Source organism: Monodelphis domestica, chromosome 5 (genome assembly GCF_027887165.1).
Source record: "Monodelphis domestica isolate mMonDom1 chromosome 5, mMonDom1.pri, whole genome shotgun sequence".
NCBI lineage: Eukaryota > Metazoa > Chordata > Mammalia > Didelphimorphia > Didelphidae > Monodelphis > Monodelphis domestica.
The window spans coordinates 105,787,744-105,805,374 of record NC_077231.1 but is presented as its reverse complement, the minus strand read 5'-3'; the positions used below and the strand labels follow the sequence as shown (position 1 = coordinate 105,805,374).

Below are 17,631 nucleotides of genomic sequence, written 5' to 3'. Positions count from 1 at the left end.
CTCCTCATCTCCTCCCTTCTTTATCACTGTAGAGAATAATACCATTCTTCTAAGTCCTCAGGCTCATGACTTATGAGGCATTCTTGACTTCACACTATTACTCCTCACATCCAATTTGATGTTGATTTCACCCTTGCCACATCTCTCAAATATGCACCCTTTTCTTCTCTGACACTACCATCACTCCAATCCTCATCATCTCATGCCTGGACTATTGCAATAGCATGCTAGTGAGTCTGACTGACTCAGATCTCTGTTCACTCCAAACCATTTTCCATTCAGTCACTAAAATGATTATTAAAAAACTCAGTTCTAATCATATCACCCCACCCCACTCAACAACCTTCAGTCCTCACTAAAATTCACCTTTTTCCAGAAGCCTTCTCCAAACCTTCTAAATTCTAATATCTTCTCTCTATTAATTATGTCCCATTTATCACATATATAGCTTGCTTTGTATATATTTGTGCATTGCCTCCCTAGTTTGACTGCAAGTTCCTTGAGGACAATGACTATTTCTTGTCTTTTTTTTTTATCCCCAACACATAGCACAGTTCTTGGCATATTCTATTCCAGCCCTCTGTTTTAACTATGTATATCATTCTCCTTTAAATATATTTCTTATAATCTTGTTGGATTCTGGATTCAAATCCATTTTATCTTCTATTTTATCAGTGAGTTCATCCCTTTCACATTCACAGTTATGATTATTAATGCATATTTCCTTCCATCCTATTCTTTTACATTTATCCTTCTTTTTTACTTTATGCCCTCCTCAAGAATCTGTTTTGCTTCTAAATGCTATCTCCCTCATTCTACACCCCTGCTTATCTCTCACCCTTTCTCTTAGCCCCTTTCCTTCCTACTTCCCTATTGGGGTAAAAATAAATTTCTATATCCATCTGTTTGTATTTTTAATTTTTCCTTCCTTGAACAAGTTCAGATGAGATTGAGGTTCAAGTATTCCTCACCACCTTCTTTCTCCCTTCCATTGTATAAACTCTTCCTTGCTTGCCTCTTCTATGTGAGATAATTTTCCCCATTCATCCTCTGCCTTAAACCCTTCTCCCAGTACATCCCTCTTTATCATCCTTCAGTTCTTTGCTTGAGATCATCCCAATATACCAGACTCACACTCATGCCCTATATCTAAGTAGATTCCCTCTAACAACCATAATGAAATAAAATTCTAAAGGATTACATGTACCATCTTCCCAAATCAGAACAAAAACAATGTAACCTTGTTAAATCCTTTATGATTTCTCACTAATATTTACATTTTTATGTTTATCTTGAGTCTTGTGTTTGAATGTCAAATTTTTCTATTCACCTCTGGTCTTTGCATTGGGAATTCTTGAAAGTTCTCTCTTTTATTAAATATGATTTTTTCTCTTTTTGGATTATTCTCATATTGCTGGGTAGATTTTTAAATTAAAAAATATAGTTAGTAACCACCAACCCCCCCAAAAAACATTTAAATAAACAAATGCAAAAAATTCCACATTGTTTACAATTGTTTAAAAATATGTAAATTATATATGTGTGCTAATAGAAACATGCTCTGGTTTTGAGTTGCCTTTGGAATGAGTCCAGGAGTCCAACTATCCTTATATTACCTCACCTTGTTCTATTTTCCAAGTCAGTTGTTTTTGTGATAAGATATTCCATATTCTCCTCTATTATTTCATTCTTTTGATTTTATTTTATTATCTCTTGTTATTTTAAAAAAGCATTAGCTTCCTCTTGTCTAATTCTAGTTCTTAATAAATAATTTTCTTCAGCAAGTTTCTGGATCTCTTTTTCCATTTGGGTGATCTTTCTTACATTATTCTTGATTTCCTGCATTGTTCTTATTTTTTTCTAATTTTTCCTCTACTTCTTTCATTTCATTTTTGAGGTCTTTTTAAAGCTCTTCCAAAAGCTCTTTTTTGAGCTTGTGACCATTTATTGTATTTCTTTGATATTTTTGAAGTAGGAGTTTTTACTTCATTGTTCTCTTAATTTGAGGCAAGGTCTTCTCTGTTCCATAATAGTTATCAGTAGTTGGATTCTTTCTCCTTTATTGACACAACTGCTCCCAGGGCCCACCACCTGCAGATTTCTAGTGGTATTCTTATGGGCACAGGCTCTGGGGTAAGCAAACAAGGCGAGGTTATCAATCATGCCCCAAGGAGCTGCCTTGTTAATTCCACTCTTTTTGCTCTATTTCTGACCTTAGGACCTGTGGTGGTGAGACTGAAGCCAGGCAAGCCAGAATCCTTCCTCCCTAGTTGTCCCTGGCTGTTCAGTTTCATTACTCTCTTTTGTATGTTTTTGCCACTTTTTCATTGATTCTAGGGAGTTATTTTTAGTTGTTTGTGGGAGATATTAGGAGACCAAAGAAATTTCATGCCCTCCTCTACCATATTCTCACAATATGAGTAGATTATTCTTGGTTGTAATCACCACTCCTTTACTTTCTAGAATATCATATTCCAACCCACCACTACTTCAATAAGGTACCTGCTAAATCTTGTGTGATACTGACTGTGGCTCATTAGTAACTAAATCATGCTTTTCTGGTTGTTTGAAGCATTATCTCCTCAACCTGGAAGCCCTGAATTTGTCTATATTTCTGAGAGTTTTCATTTGGGGATCTCTTTTAGGAGATGATGAGTCGAATCTTTCAGTTTCTACTCTGCTCTCTAGTTCTAGGGTATCTATTATTTCTTTAAATATGATGTCTACACTTTTGTTGTTGTTGTTCATGGCTTTCAGATAACCCAATGGTTCATAAATTATATCTTCTTGATCTATTTTCCTTGTCTCTTATAAGTTATTTCACAAGGACTATACTTTAGATTAGATTAAATAACTTATGGTAGAAGGTATCTCTAACCTCAAAAACTACCCTTTAGTTTGATTCCTGATCTTCTATAATTCTATGGAAAGAGTTCACAATGCATTTATTAAAATGTTAAGAAATTGTCAAGTACTAAGTACTCAAACACTCACTAAATAAATGATCATGAAGATGATGAGGGTGGGTTAACATTAAAATAATTTCTCATCTGACTCTGAATTACTAAGAGGCCAGCTTTAATGATTATAGATAACATAATAATGTAGTCCTTGGCTGAAAATATTAGCATTTTTATGCTTTCCTTTTCTCTAAGAAGCCTTCATTTCCTCTAAAATTATAGACATTATCAGTCTGATAAGAACAAAATAACTACTACTCAAGTAATTATCAATATTTGAACTACTACAAATGCATCATCATAATTACAAGTTTATTCTATTTACAAATTAAGATCTTAAAGTTTAAGAGACAAATATTTTGTCCTTAACAGTTTACTAAAATTACAGTGTTTTTAGTGTTCCAAATTATTTCCTCCTTTTTCTTGCCATTCTTCCTTTTATATCACCACACCACAATGGCAGATTTTCAATTCTAAATGCCTAGCAAAATATAAACATGCAAAAGAACAAACTGAGACAAGGCAATCTAAGAAAAATCCCTAGCACTGAATTTTACTGAATACCAGTAAGAGACAAAAGAAACACTATAGTTATTCAGTACTTGGTAGGAAGCAATCTTTTGTTAAAATGATACAGGGAAAATGAGTTGGTTGAATGGAATTTTGTTTCCCTTTCTCAGAACCCTGGAAATATTGTAGATGTCTCTCTTCAACATTATTTAGTACAACATCAGACTTGCAAGATTCCAAGTACTGAAATACAAATATCATCCTACTCAATAGATACCAGTTAAGTATTTATTAGATAATAATTTAAAGATCATACAATGAGAAGAAGAATCCTCAGCCTTGCTTCTTCCTTAGTATGACTCTAGAAACTTACTAAGAATGTCCAAAACTCCATTTTTTTCTAACATTGGATATAGAAAATCTAGCCCTTATGTCACCACTATCTTATTGTGGGTGCTAGGGAAAAGGTTGAACCTAGGACATGAGTGCTATTCTGACCAGATAACATCAATATTGGTAACTAGAAATATTTATAGCAACAGTGACCCTCCCAAAGAGAAAGCATTACTTCTAGAGAAGAATTGTATTTCCCCCTAAATATCAGCACTTTGGGGAAAATCCTGTTCTTGATATACAACTCTGAACTTACTTTCTAGCAGGAAAATAATATATACCAATAAGAATACACAAGATAATTTGAAGAGAAAGAAAGCATTAACTAGAGGGATCAGGAAAAAGTTTAAATGGAAAGTGGGACCTGAGCAGAGGCATGGAGACAACTAGGGATTTTAATAGGTGATGAAGAAGTACATTTTAGGGATAGGAGATAACTTGTACAAAAACAGAGTTGGGAGTCAGAATGTTCAGAAAATGCATATGTGCCTATCCAAATTCTTCCCTAATTATTATAGGATAATTACAAGTACACCTAATAAAGGTGATAGGGATAAGTAAATTACTGAATTAAGTTCTTCTAATGATTGTTAATATGAGGCAGCTGATGGCTCAGTGGATAGAACATTGGGTCTGGGGTCAGGAAGACCTGAGTACAAATCCAGTATCAGATACTTTCTAGCTGTGTGACACTGGCTAAGCCATTTAACATCTGATTTCCTAACAAAAAGATCAACTGGAGAAGGAAACAGCAAACCATTCCAGTATCTATGCCAAGAAAACCCTATAAACAAACTATAGACCAGGGGTTACAAAGAGTTAGACATAACTGAATGATTGAACAACATTGGTAATATGTGCTAAGTTTGTATGAAAAAAAAATTGTGACAAGCAAGCAGCTATGAGGCTTGGACTCCAGGAGAAAAGTAGGGTCTTGGTTCCAACCTCCAGCCCAGTCTGAAGCTTCATGGGAATAACCAGAGCAAAAATTCCAGGTGAGAGGGAAAACTATAATTTTTGTCACTCTGGACCAGCAGAACTTTGCAGTGGGTTGATAGTGGCTGAGTCCAGCAGCAATCTTCCAAAATTCCAAAGGAGGCAAGCATAAAAGTCAATTGCTCAGATTTAAACACAGGTCAGAAACTTGCAGAGCTCAGATCAAAGGACAAATAATCAAGTGTGCCCAAGATGAAATGACTTTGACAGCACTGAAAGCTTGAAAGTACCCAGCCTGAACTTGAAATCTCAGAATGATATCATACTCAACACTCCAGAAAGCAGTAACAGGACTAGCCTAGATCTTCCCTCCAGAAAAGCCCAGAGTATGGCCATAGCATTAAATCTAAAGTCAAGAAGTAGACTAGAAGTATGAGAGGCAAGGAGGAAAAGGAGGAAATAGTTGACTCTCGGACTCAACTGGTCAAAGAAGGAAAGAATACATACATGTACCCAGCTGAGTATAGAAATACATTTCATTCAATAGTGGAAAAGGAGGGAAACAAGAGAAGGAAGAAAGGGGAATTAGAGGGAGAGTAGATTAAAGAAAAGATTTAATTCTTAGCAAAACAAATTAACTAAAGATAAATATTTGTAGCTCTTTTTGCGATGGCAAATTGTAGAACTGGGAAAGTAATGATCAATTAAGTGATGACTGAACAAATTATGGTAAATAGATGTGACAAAATATTATATTGTTTTATAAGAAAGGATGAGAGGCATGGCTTCTGAGAAACAAGGAAATACTTCTATATTAAATGGTGTAGAATGAAATGGAAAGAACCACTCTGCATTCAAAATACATCAGTTTTCTCTCTAGAGTCAGACCTTTGGAACTGTTTTGATCATAGTACCTAATTCTTTCATAGTTGATCATTCTTACAATAGTGCTGCTTCTGTGTACAGTCTTCTGGTTCTGCTCACTTCACTCTTCATAAGTTCATCTAAGTCTTTCAAGGTTTTTCCAAAACCATTCTGCTTTCATTTCTTATGTCACATTAGTACTCCATCACAATCATATAAAATAGCTTGTTCAATCATTCTCCAATTGATGAGCATCTCTTCAATTGCAATTCTTTGCCATCACAAAAAGAGCCACTATAAATATTTTGTACATATATATATAATTTTCCCTTTTCTTTGATTTCTTTGGAAATATCTAGTAGTGGTACTTCTGGGTCAAAAGGTATGCAATTTTATAGCTCTTTGAGCATAATTTCAAATTGTTATCCAGAATGGCTGAACTACCTCACAACTCTACCAGCAGTGAATTAATATCCCAATTTTCCACATTCCCTCCAAAATTTGTTATTTACCTTTTGTGTCATGTAAGCCAATCTTATAGGTGTGAGGTGGTATCTCGGAGTTATTTTAATTTGCATTTCTCTAATCAAAAATTATTTTGAGCATTTTTATGTAATGGTTAATAGCTCTGAATTCTTTTTCTGAAAAAAAAATATCTTTATATTCTTTGACAATTTATCAAAGGTAAATGCCAGAATTTGTTTTGTCTGACTATATATAATTGTTATGGTGTTTTTACTTTCATCTCTTTTTATGTTTTGGGGAAGACTAAGAGGAAGGTGGGAGGAAAGGAAGGATTCTCATTATTTGAAAAAATGTTAAATTGACAAAAATATATCTAGAGTTTAAAAAAGATGTTTGTCTCAGAGAAGACACCAGAAGCTCAGAAAATTGGGAAAGGCCTCCTGTAGGAGGTAGGATTTGAGCTAAGTCCTAAAAGAAGTCAAAGAAACAAGAAGGGAGTGGGGAGAAGGGGAAACATTTACAGGTAAGAGGGATAGTGAAGAGAGACAGAATCAAGATATGGAATGTTGTGTGTAATAAAAAGCAAGAAGGCCAGTATCACCAGATCATAAAGTACTCAAGGACAGTAAAACTAAAGAGCCTTTGTTATAAAGAGTCTTAAATGCAAAGAGAAGACATCTAGGACATAATAAGGTACCATTGCAGTTCACTGACTAGAAATGGGAATAGGGTTTCTTGGGCTTTAGGAAAATTCCTTTGGCAATTGAGTGAAAAATAGATTGGAATAGGGAATTAAATAAGGCAGAAAGAGCAATCACAACGCTACTGCAATAAATCAGGCAAAAAGTAATGGGAAACGGAATAGGGGTAACTGAGTAGCTCAGTGGATTGAGAGCCAGGCCTAGAAATGGAAGATCCTAGGTTCAAACCTGGCCTCAGACACTTCCTAGCTCTGTGACCCTGGGCAAGTCACTTAATCTCCATTGCCTAATGTTTACCATTCTTCTGCCTAAAAACCAATGCTATTGATTCTAAGGCAGAAAGTAAGGGTTTAAAAAAGAAAAGAAAAAAAAAGCAATGAGGGCTTGCATCAGGTTGGTGACCATGTGAATGAAAAAAAAAACAGCCTGTGCTTGAGAGGTGATATCATAAAGGGGGGACAAGAATAAAGTTGAGTGAGATGAAGGAGTCAAGGATGACAGCCTAAGTGACTTGGAAGATACCTCTAAGTACCTTTAACAGTTACCAAAAACTCAAGAAGGTGAAAGAGTTTGGGAGAAAAAAATAATAAGCTCTGTTTTAAACTTGTTGATTTTGAGATTTCAAAATGAAGCTAGGTAGGCCAGTGGAAAGAGTTCTTGGCCTGCAGTTTAGAAAACATGAGTTCAAATCTAGCCTCAGACACTAGTTATATAAGGCAAGTCATTTATTCCTCAATTCCTCAAGGCAAGCCTCAATTCCTCAACTGTAAAATAGAAATAAGAACACCTACCTCTCAACAATGTGAAGATGATATAAGATAATATTTATAAAGCACTTAGTACAGTGTTTATAGGGCACAAAGCAAGCACTATAAATGAAGGAAACGTAAAATTTCTCATTGGAAAAATAACTGACTTGGAAAATAGATCCAGGAAAGATAACTAAGAATTGTTGCACTCCCTAAAAGTCATAACAAAAAAAAAAAGAGTCTAGACATCATAATACAAGAAACTATCAAGGAAAAGTGCCCTGATGTTCTTGAAAAAGAAGGTAAAATAGAAATTAAAAGAATCCACTGATCACCTCCAATAAGAGATTCCAAAACGAAAACTCCCAGGAACAGCTAATATCCAGAGACAGAAGAACTATACATAAACAAAAAACTTCAGGAATAAGTTGGCTGATGACATATCAAAAAGCAAGAGGGGAAAAAGAGGCTTGCTCTAAGAGAAAAGGGAAGGGAGAAGTAAAATGGGATAAATTATTTCATATAAAGAGGCTCAAAAAAACTATTACAGTGGAGAGGAGGAGAAGGCCAAGTGAGAAAAGGGAAGGCCAAGTGAAGGAGGCACTGGTTAGAAGCAAAACATGTAAAGAGGGACAGAGTGAAAGGAAAGAGAAAGAACAAAATAAATATAAAAACAGGATGAAGGATAATACATATAGTTAGAAATCATAAATGTTGATGTGAATGGGATGAACTCACCCATAAAACAGAAATAAAGTGCAGAGTGAATTAAAAACCAGAATCTAGAATATACAATGAAATTCATTTGAAGCAGGGAGACACACAAAGTAAAAGTAAAGGGCTGGAGCAGAATATATTATGCTTCAGCCAAAATAGAAAAAGCAGGAGTAGCAGTCATAATCCCAGAGAAAGCAAAAGCAAAAATAAATCTAATTAAAACAGATGAGGAAGGAAATTACAACCTGATAAAAGGTACCATAAACAATGAAGTAATATTAGTACTAAATACATATACACCAAATGGTATATAAGATCCAATTTTTTAAAGAAGTTAAATGCGCTATAGAAAGAAATAGTAAAGCTATATTAGTGGGGGACCTCAACTTTCTCCTTTCAGAAGTAGATAAATCTAAAAAAAAAACAAGAAAGAAGTTAAGACATGAATGGAATTTTTTAAAAGTCAGGCTTAATAGGTGTCAGGAGAAAATTGAATGGAAATAGAAAGGAATATACCTTCTCACCACTATTACTCAGTATTATGCTATAAATGCTAGCTATAGTAATAAGAGAAGAAAAACTGAAAAAATTAGAAGAGACAATGAAAAAATGAAACTGTCACTCTTTGCAGATGATGCAGATGATACCCCAATATACGTAAAGAATTCACTAAAAACTTAGTTGAAATAATTAGCAACGTTAGCAAACTTGCAGGATACAAAAGAAACCCACATATATCATGAGCATTTCTATATGTTTCCAACAAAGTCCAGCATGAAGAGAAAGAGAAATTCCAAATAAATAACTTTAGACAATATGAATTACCTTGAGTCTACTTGCCAAGACAAGACACTTACAAAGCACTTTTCACCCAAATAAAGTTAGATCTAAACAACTGGAAAAATGTTAATTGCTCACAGACAGGCTAAGACAACATAATAAAAATGATAATTCTACCTCAATTAATTTACTTATTCATTGCTATACCAATCAAACTACCAAAAATTAATTTACATAGCTAAAAAATAATATTCATCTGGAAGAACAAAAGGTCAAAAATATCAAGGGAATTAATGGAACAAATGGTAAGGAACAACATCTAGTTTATACCAGACTTCAAAATGTACTATAAAGCAGAAATTATCAAAATATCTGGTACTGACTGAAAAATTGAGTGGTGGATTAATGGAATAGATTGAGTAAATAATACTCAGTAGTAAATGGCCATAGTGATCTGGTGTTTGATAAATCCAAAGATCTCAGCTTTGGGGACAAGAACTCACTATTTGACAAAAGTATTTGACTAGAAAAACTGGAAAACAGTTTGGAAGAAACTAGATATAAATCATTATCTCCCACCCTATACCAAGATATGGTCAAAATGAGTATATGATTGAGACATAAACAATAAAACTATAAGCAAATTGAAGAGAGAATAGAATACTTTACCTATCATATCTATAAATAAGGAAATAATTTATAACCAAACAAGAGATAGAGAACATTATGAGCTATAAAGTGGATAATTTTGATTATATTAAATTTTTAAAATGTTGTGCAAATAAAACCAAAGCAGCCAGGAGAAGCAGTAAGCTAAGGGGAAATTTTTATAGCAGGTTCCTCTGATCAAGACCTCATTTCTCAAATATATAGAGAACTAAGTCACATTTATAAGAATACAAGTCATTCCTCAGTTGATAAATGGTCAAAGGATATAGGCAGGCAATTTTCAGATAAAGAGATCAAAGCAATCTATACTCATATGAAAGGAAGATCTAAATCAGTATTGATTAGAGAAATGAAAATTACAACTTGTAGGTACTACTTCACACCTATTGGACTGGCTAATATGACAGAGAAGGAAAATGATAAATGTTGGAAGGGATATGAGAAAATTGGGACACTAATGTACTGCTGGTGGAGTTGTTAACTGATCCAACCACTCTGGAGAGCAATTTGGAACTATGTTCAACTATACATACCCTTTAATCAGTGATATCACTTCTAGGTCTATATCCCAAAGATATCACATGCAAAAAAAAAAACCACAAAAGTATCTATTTGTACAAAACTATTTATATCAGCTCTTTTTTGGTGACAAAGAACTGAACAATGGGGATGGGGGAAACCCATCAATTGGGGAATGGATGAACAGGTATGGTATATAATTGTAGTGGAATACTACTGTGCTACAAGAAATGATGAGCAGGATGATTTCAAAAAAACCTGGAAAAACACCTAAATGAACTGATAGAATAAAATGAACAGCACCAGAACAGCACAGTAACAACAATGTCATATGATGATCAATTGTGAAAGACTTAACTATTCTCAAATAAAATTATTCAAGAAAATTCTGAAGCACTTATGATGAAAAATGCTATCGCTAGAGAAAGAATTGCTAGATTCTGATTACAGATTGAAGCACACTTTATGTGTGTGTGTTTATTGTGATTGGATTTTTGTTTTTGTTTTGTTTTATGTGAATCTTCTTTCACAACATGAACAAAATGGAATAACCTATATTAAATTGCTTACCATATCAGGGAGAGGGGAGGGAAAGTAGGGATAGTGAGAAGTTAGATCTTAAAATTCTCAAAAATGCATTTTAAGGGGGCAGCTGGGTATCTCAGTGGATTGAGAACCAGGCCTAGAGATGGGAGGTCCTAGGTTCAAATCTGGCCTCAGACACTTCCCAGTTGTGTGACCCTGGGCAAGTCACTTAACCCCATTGCCTAGCCCTTACCATTTTTCTGCCTTGGAGCCAATACACAGTACTGACTCCAAGATGGAAAGTAAGGGTTTAAAAAAAATGTTTTAATGCATTTTAAAAATTATTACTACATGTAATTGGGGAAAACATAAAATATTAAAAAAATTTAAATGTTAGTTATTTTATTATTGGATCTGTATATGATAACTTCTGCAACAACTAGCCATTGTTCTAAATGTAAGGGGGGGATGTTCAGGTATATAAGGGATATTGGTCAGGGAAGCTCCTGATCAATTGGTGTTCCCCAAATCAATTTATAGGCATGGACTTTTGTCATAGCAGTAGTATTGCATTGTAGAATCTTGCTGAGAGGACACAGGGGACTCCTCTGTAATTGAGTGACCCAGTAACTGAGGCTGCATCCAAGACTACAAGAAGAGAAAAGTTCTCCTCCTCTATGCAAGCTGTGAAATATTTCTGATTGCTTCCCCCTTTTTTCCTGGATCAATTTCTCTCCCTTTTAGTTATAGACCAGACTTCAGCAAGATAGGGGAAGGGAAGTTTGGAGACTTTTCTCCTGCTCCCCCACATCCACAAGTGAAGTGCAGAAAATAAGTTGCAGGAGAACCCTCAGAGTACAGGAGAAGACCTCTTTCTTTATCTTCCTGGTTCCTTTACTGAGCATGTTAGAAACTAGTTAATGGAAGTAAAATGTTCCTGGCTCTATTCTTATCAGTGCTGGAAGAAAGCTACTATTCTATGTGCAATATGATCCTAAAAATTACAGTACAGCTTGGGGGGATAGGGCTATGAATTGAGTAATAAACATCAGACTAAATAGGATAAAGTAAGTCAAAGTACTAATTTTTCCCTGCCATAAACAAATAACAAAAAGTAAGCTGACGTTACTCCTTTAAAGTAAGTTCTTAAATACATTTTAATTGAAATCTAGATTGAATTTTCGAGAGCTAAAATTAGTTGTGACAGTAGAAGAGTTAAGATGGAAGTGATGACTGAAATATGCCTTTAACAATACAGACTCATTACACATAAATGACTCATCAGAATATAGTCATTAATAAGGCAAATGACTCATCATTATGCACGAAAATTATATCTGAGATTAATGGCCCTTCCATTTAGTTTAAATAGAAAAGTAATCCATGCCAAATAGTTTTTAGTTTTGCTCTTTATAAAAAGGCTTTGAAAATAAAGGGCTTAGATTCAAATTCTGATGAGATGGTGTGAACTCAGGGAACTTAATTAATATCTCCGCCCATTTCCTCATAAGTAAAATGAGATTTATATGGTCTAGACACTCTTTTCTAGCTAAAATCTATGATCTGGTCCTCTGAATCTATAAACTGGACCATTGCCAAACAATTATTCTAATGAGGGCAAACATAAAGACCCTTAAAAATGAATGAGTGAAAAAAACAAATAAGATTTCTACTTTTAGGTCCCTTGGAACCAACAACATGTTTGGTTGATATAGGAGACAGATAGCCAATGAGTTAATTTAATGAGAATGTGGCTTGGGGAGAAGTGTTGCTCTTAAAACTTCAAGGGAAGTTTTGAGTGAAGTAAAAATAGAATCAGCAAAATCACATTTATTTTTCATTCTTTTCCAGTATTTTTTTTTTGTTTCTGTAACAGCAGTGTACAACTTTTCCTGTATATTGCTTTTTTACTGGAAAATGTTGTATGTTGAATAAAATTTTCTATTAAAAAAACTTCAAGGGAAAAATAACCTTTTTTTTTTCTAAAAATAAGATTACCAACCCAAACCAAAAAAAAAGACATTTTTAGTTCTACGGTCACTTTTTTAAAGTAAAAAATTAAGAATGAGATATAAACACTAATCTGAAAACATCTAAAGAACCTTGAAGCAACAGTGCAGAACAATTGAGAGTGTGAGGACAATGGACTCTACACAACTACAATGCACTTAATTTGGCACTAAGTTTTAACAATGCTGTTTTAGAAGTCAGACATTAGTACAGTTACATTTCATGAATCATTGTACTTACCAAACAAACGTTGATGAAATAGAAATTTCCCAGCTATTAGTCCTATGAGAATTGCAAGTAGCCATAGAAGCACTTTCAAGAGCTTCCAGCCTCCTCCTCTGGGGTATTTATTGGTTACAAATGAAAAACAGTTTCCAACAACAATAACATTGGCCTCTGTTTGGCTGTGAGAGACAGGATCCTCCGCAAATATTAAGAAGTTAAAGAAGATCACCAGATAAGCCACAATCAATCGAGACCATGGGTGCTGGAAATAATAGCGGAAGTCTTTGCCCATCCTTCAAAAGCTCAGTTCAGTAGCTTTCCTGTGTGAGGAAGGATACATGCGGTTAGAAGAAAACTCAAGGCCTTTGTACCTCAAATTATGTCCACTTAAATCTAACACGGGGGTTGGACCAGATAGTCTCTAAGACTCCTTTCATCTCTTAATCGATGGTCTTCCGTCAAGAGAACTGTTTCCTTGTCTGCAGTAACACCTGCCTATCCTTACATTAGGAGGGCAGAACTGGAGGTCAAAATGAAACTGCTGATGCTCCTTGGCCACACACAGACAGAGGGGAGTCATGGTGCTCACTTGCCATAAGCTAAATCGGAAAGCACATCTGCCTTACTCTTCATCCCTACCGTTTACAAGGTTCCCTTCTGGTTTCTTTTAGAAGATTACCCACTTACAAAAATGAACAACATGGAAACACGTTTTGCATGATAATAGATGTCTAACCCACATGGAATTGCCTGCCAGCACCGGGAGGGGGAGGAGAAGGGTGAGAGGGAGAGAAGTTGGATCCTATAACCTAGGAAAATTTGTGTGGAAATTTATTACATTTAATTGGTAACAACTACTAAGGCAAAAATAAAACACAATGTCTCCTCAACATACTCTTCAAAGACGTTGAACCTTCACTCTCCTGCGTGAAAAGTAGCTAATTCCCCAAAAGTCCCTACGTGCAAAGGAATAGTGATTTGGGGCCCTGGACTAAGTAGCATAAAAGAAGTCTTGAAGTCAATTTTGTCATTCATGACATTAAAAAATAATTAAGACAAGTTCAGTAGAGCACTGAGTGAGGGAAGGGGCAGTGTGCTACTATAATGGCTTTTAAGCTGCTAAAATAGTATAAGTGTTACATTTCTGTGCCCTGAGTAAAGCTACAGTTGCTCTGTTCTAGTTATAGTGTTGTTTACATGTCAGGGGGGAATAAGGCGGTCTAGCATTTTTAATTATATATTTATTTTAAAGATATTTTTAAATTCTTCTTAATACTCCTTCTTTCCTTTCTTGTTCCCTAAGTTGTTGCCTGACTAGTTGTAGATGGATCTGGCTATTTTTTTTTTATCATTTAGTTTTTGCTATATGAAATGCACAAAACTTTAATTTCAGTTGAAAGAACTATTCCTGAAAATGTGTGTAATGCTACTGCTTTCTAGCTTTGAGCAGTGATTATTCCAGTCATTTTTTTCAACTGTTTCATTTTGACTAACCATCCAATAACTTGCATTGTCAGCCTTACTACTCTGCTGCAAAAGCTGCTCATTCTTGCATTTAAATAATCTTTTCTAATTATGAAACGCTATCAGTTCATTATGTCATTTGATCTTCATAAACTGAAGTAGGTGGTACAAGTATTTTAACAATGAAGAAATTGATGACCAGAGAGAGTATGACTAATTTACTCTCAATAAAATAAGTGGCAAAGCTCAGACTCAAACCTAAGGCTTCTGACTCTTCTAGATCCTCTTTCCAGTGTAATACACCAGCTTCATGACTTTAGTAATATTTTGATACTCTTCTTTTCACTTAAGTAGCATAACAGGTAGAGTACTGGACTTGGGAATTGTGAAAAGAAGAGTTTAAATCCCACCTCAGATATTTACTAGTTCTATGACCCTGGACAAGACCCTTAACTTCTCCATCTCAATTTTACAATTTATAAAATGGGATCAATCACACCTATCTCCCAGAGTTATTTTGAGAGTCAAATGAGATAACAGAATATGCTTTGTAAGCCTTTAAACACTATATAAATATTAGCTATTATTATTATATAATACAGAATTATGTATAATATGCTATTTAGATATTATATATCACTGATGACAGGAAAAAGAAGCAAAGTTCATATTAAAAATAGATTATTTGTATAAGGTGTTACATGGAATCAACATTTAAACCAATCTTAGTCTATCAGGTGAGCAAAGGATTACTTAGTCATTCTAACATTGCTTTCTGCATTTATTCAACATATTCCTAAGGAAACAAAACTTATTGATGGAATCTATCTTCACAATTTATAAAAGACTTTGGCACTCCTCTCCAAGTTGATTATTAATACATAATATCTTTCTAAAACTTCAAAGAAAGTCCACAAAAACATACAAGGTGGAATAAATAAGAATAGAAAGCATACTGAGAGTAACCCAGCACACATTTACGTGAATCAAGAAGATGTCAGCCACCACAAGAGCACAAGAGCTATTTGGCTATTCTGCTCATATGGAGAAAAGCAAAGTCAGAAACGTACAGAAAATCTGACAAGACAAATCCAAAATAATGTGATTTTTGAAAAGTTTTGCAGATGTGCCAAAGTTTAAGTATTGAGCTGTTTCCTTCACATGCTAGTGATATTCTTGCCTTTTGGGAATTTTTTTATTGTAGAACTAGTGCTGATGAGAACACTTTATAGTGATACTTTCACCTACTACTCACTAGTTACCATGGCAGCAAGGTCAAAGAGCACTATAGTCATGTGATCACAAAGTTGCCTACATATGGTCTTGTTTTCTGGTCTTCCCTTTCTCCCACCCCCACCAATTGCCCAGTATCAAATTGAGCAGCCAGATTAATTTTTGTCTCCTTAAAATACAGCACTGATAATACTTTGGTGTTGAGGCGGGAAGGGGGATTATATTTTACCTCTTAAAATTACTGTTCATTCTTGGCCAATGGAAGATTTCTCAAGCTGCTACTATTAGTATCTTAATGGTTCCATAATGGTTTTTTCACCTACAGTCTAGAATGTTGTGTAATGGAAAGAGCCCCCTGGATTTGGAGTCAGAGAAACTGATTTTGAATACTGACCAGGCCAATTACTGTCTGAATGACTTTGGCCAAGTCACTTACTTTCTCTGAGCCTCAGTCTCCTCATATGTAAAATGTGTATAATTAGCTGTGGCATTCACTTCACAATGTACATAAAGAACTCTGTAAGCCTATAAGTGTAATATAAATATGAGCATTATTCTGCTTGAGTTCTTTGCTGTGTAATTTCCAGTTTTGTAGATTTTAATAACTTATTTCCAATATGGAAAAAGACCACAGAATATGGACTTTACAAGTTATGGAGTTGTGTCATGTTTGAAGCAGGAGTGAAATAGCGAATTCATTCATTTTGGTCATGATTCTATTTCTGTTGTTGATATAATAACCTACTTGCGGTAGCTAGATGTCAGAGTAGATAGAACGCTAGGCCTGGAGTCAGGAAGATCTGAATTCAAATCCAGCTTCAGACATTTACTATCTGTTGACTCTGAGCAAGTCATCTAATATTCGTTGCCTCAGTTTCCTCATCTGTAAAAGGAACCGGAAAAGGAAATAGCAAACCTCACCAATATCGTTGCCAAAAAAACTCAAAATGGGATTACAAAGAGTAGACACAAATGAAATGACTGAACAACAACACAAAATACCCTGTTGGATTGAACTAAAATCCCCTTCCTTTACTAGTCTCATTAAGATATAGTAATAAATGACTTCATTTGCACCCTTCCTGTTTCTCAGCAGGAAGTCAATATTTTACCTAAGATTTAGTGTTGAAGAGGAAGAGGCCTTAGAAACCACCTCATTAAATCCTTTCACTTTATTAATTTACTTGAGGTCACACAAGCACTTAAGATCAGAATCAGGATTTGTCATTCTAGTTCAATTTCATGCTCTTCTCACAAACACAATGCTCTTTTTGAAGAGCATTTGGTGTCATTTAAGTTTTAGGATTTTTTTAAGGATTACTGAGAAAATGTAGAGGTCTGAACATGAAATGTAGAGGACTGAACAAATTATGTAATCTTAGAGACTGTACCTATGATTTCATTCATTCCCAAGTGAGAAAACTCACTTGACTAATGCAGTTTTCTCTGTAACTTAGTCTTAGAGAGTTTCCTAGAATACTGACATGATTAAGTGGCTTGCCCAGAGTCAAATAGGCAATGCATATCATAGACAAGGACTTGAACCCATATTATCCTGGCTTTGAAGCTAGTTCCCCATCTATTATGCCATCTTGCCTCTCACACAGTATCATATATTGTTATTATAAGGGCAAAAAAGGATCATAATTCATTCCTTTGCTAGTGCTGTCTTTAGTTATGATAGTACCTAGCTAAATAGAACCAAAAATATTTTCTAAGAACTTTCTGTGTGTATAGCTCTAGAAAACAGAAGATCTCACTCCAGTTTCTCTGATTCTCTTAGCTATCTGTGCTTCACATGTTGCCTGGGACTATAATTAATGGTTCTGACTTAGAAGTTTTTATGACATGATGGATGTAGTTAAGCATATTTTAGTACTGTATGTGTTTTTTGCCATACATTTTGTGAAA

The 17,631-nt window shown here is 34.7% G+C and overlaps 1 protein-coding gene across 8 annotated transcripts in view; it reads right to left on the bottom strand.

The window, feature by feature from the left end:
• The window catches only part of TMEM117 (transmembrane protein 117), a 192,269-nt gene that overhangs the window by 109,110 nt on the left and 65,528 nt on the right, over positions 1-17,631 (bottom strand). For 4 of the 8 annotated variants that reach the window (XM_056799011.1, XM_007503884.3, XM_007503886.3 and 1 more), the window contains exon 2: positions 13,039-13,343. In XM_056799011.1, the coding sequence (XP_056654989.1) occupies positions 13,039-13,315 (277 nt within the window). In that variant the 5' untranslated portion in view covers positions 13,316-13,343. Of the gene's footprint in view, positions 1-13,038; positions 13,344-16,465; positions 16,604-17,631 lie in introns of those variants that run through there. The other 4 variants (XM_056799012.1, XM_007503888.2, XM_007503887.2 and 1 more) reach the window with 4 other exon arrangements.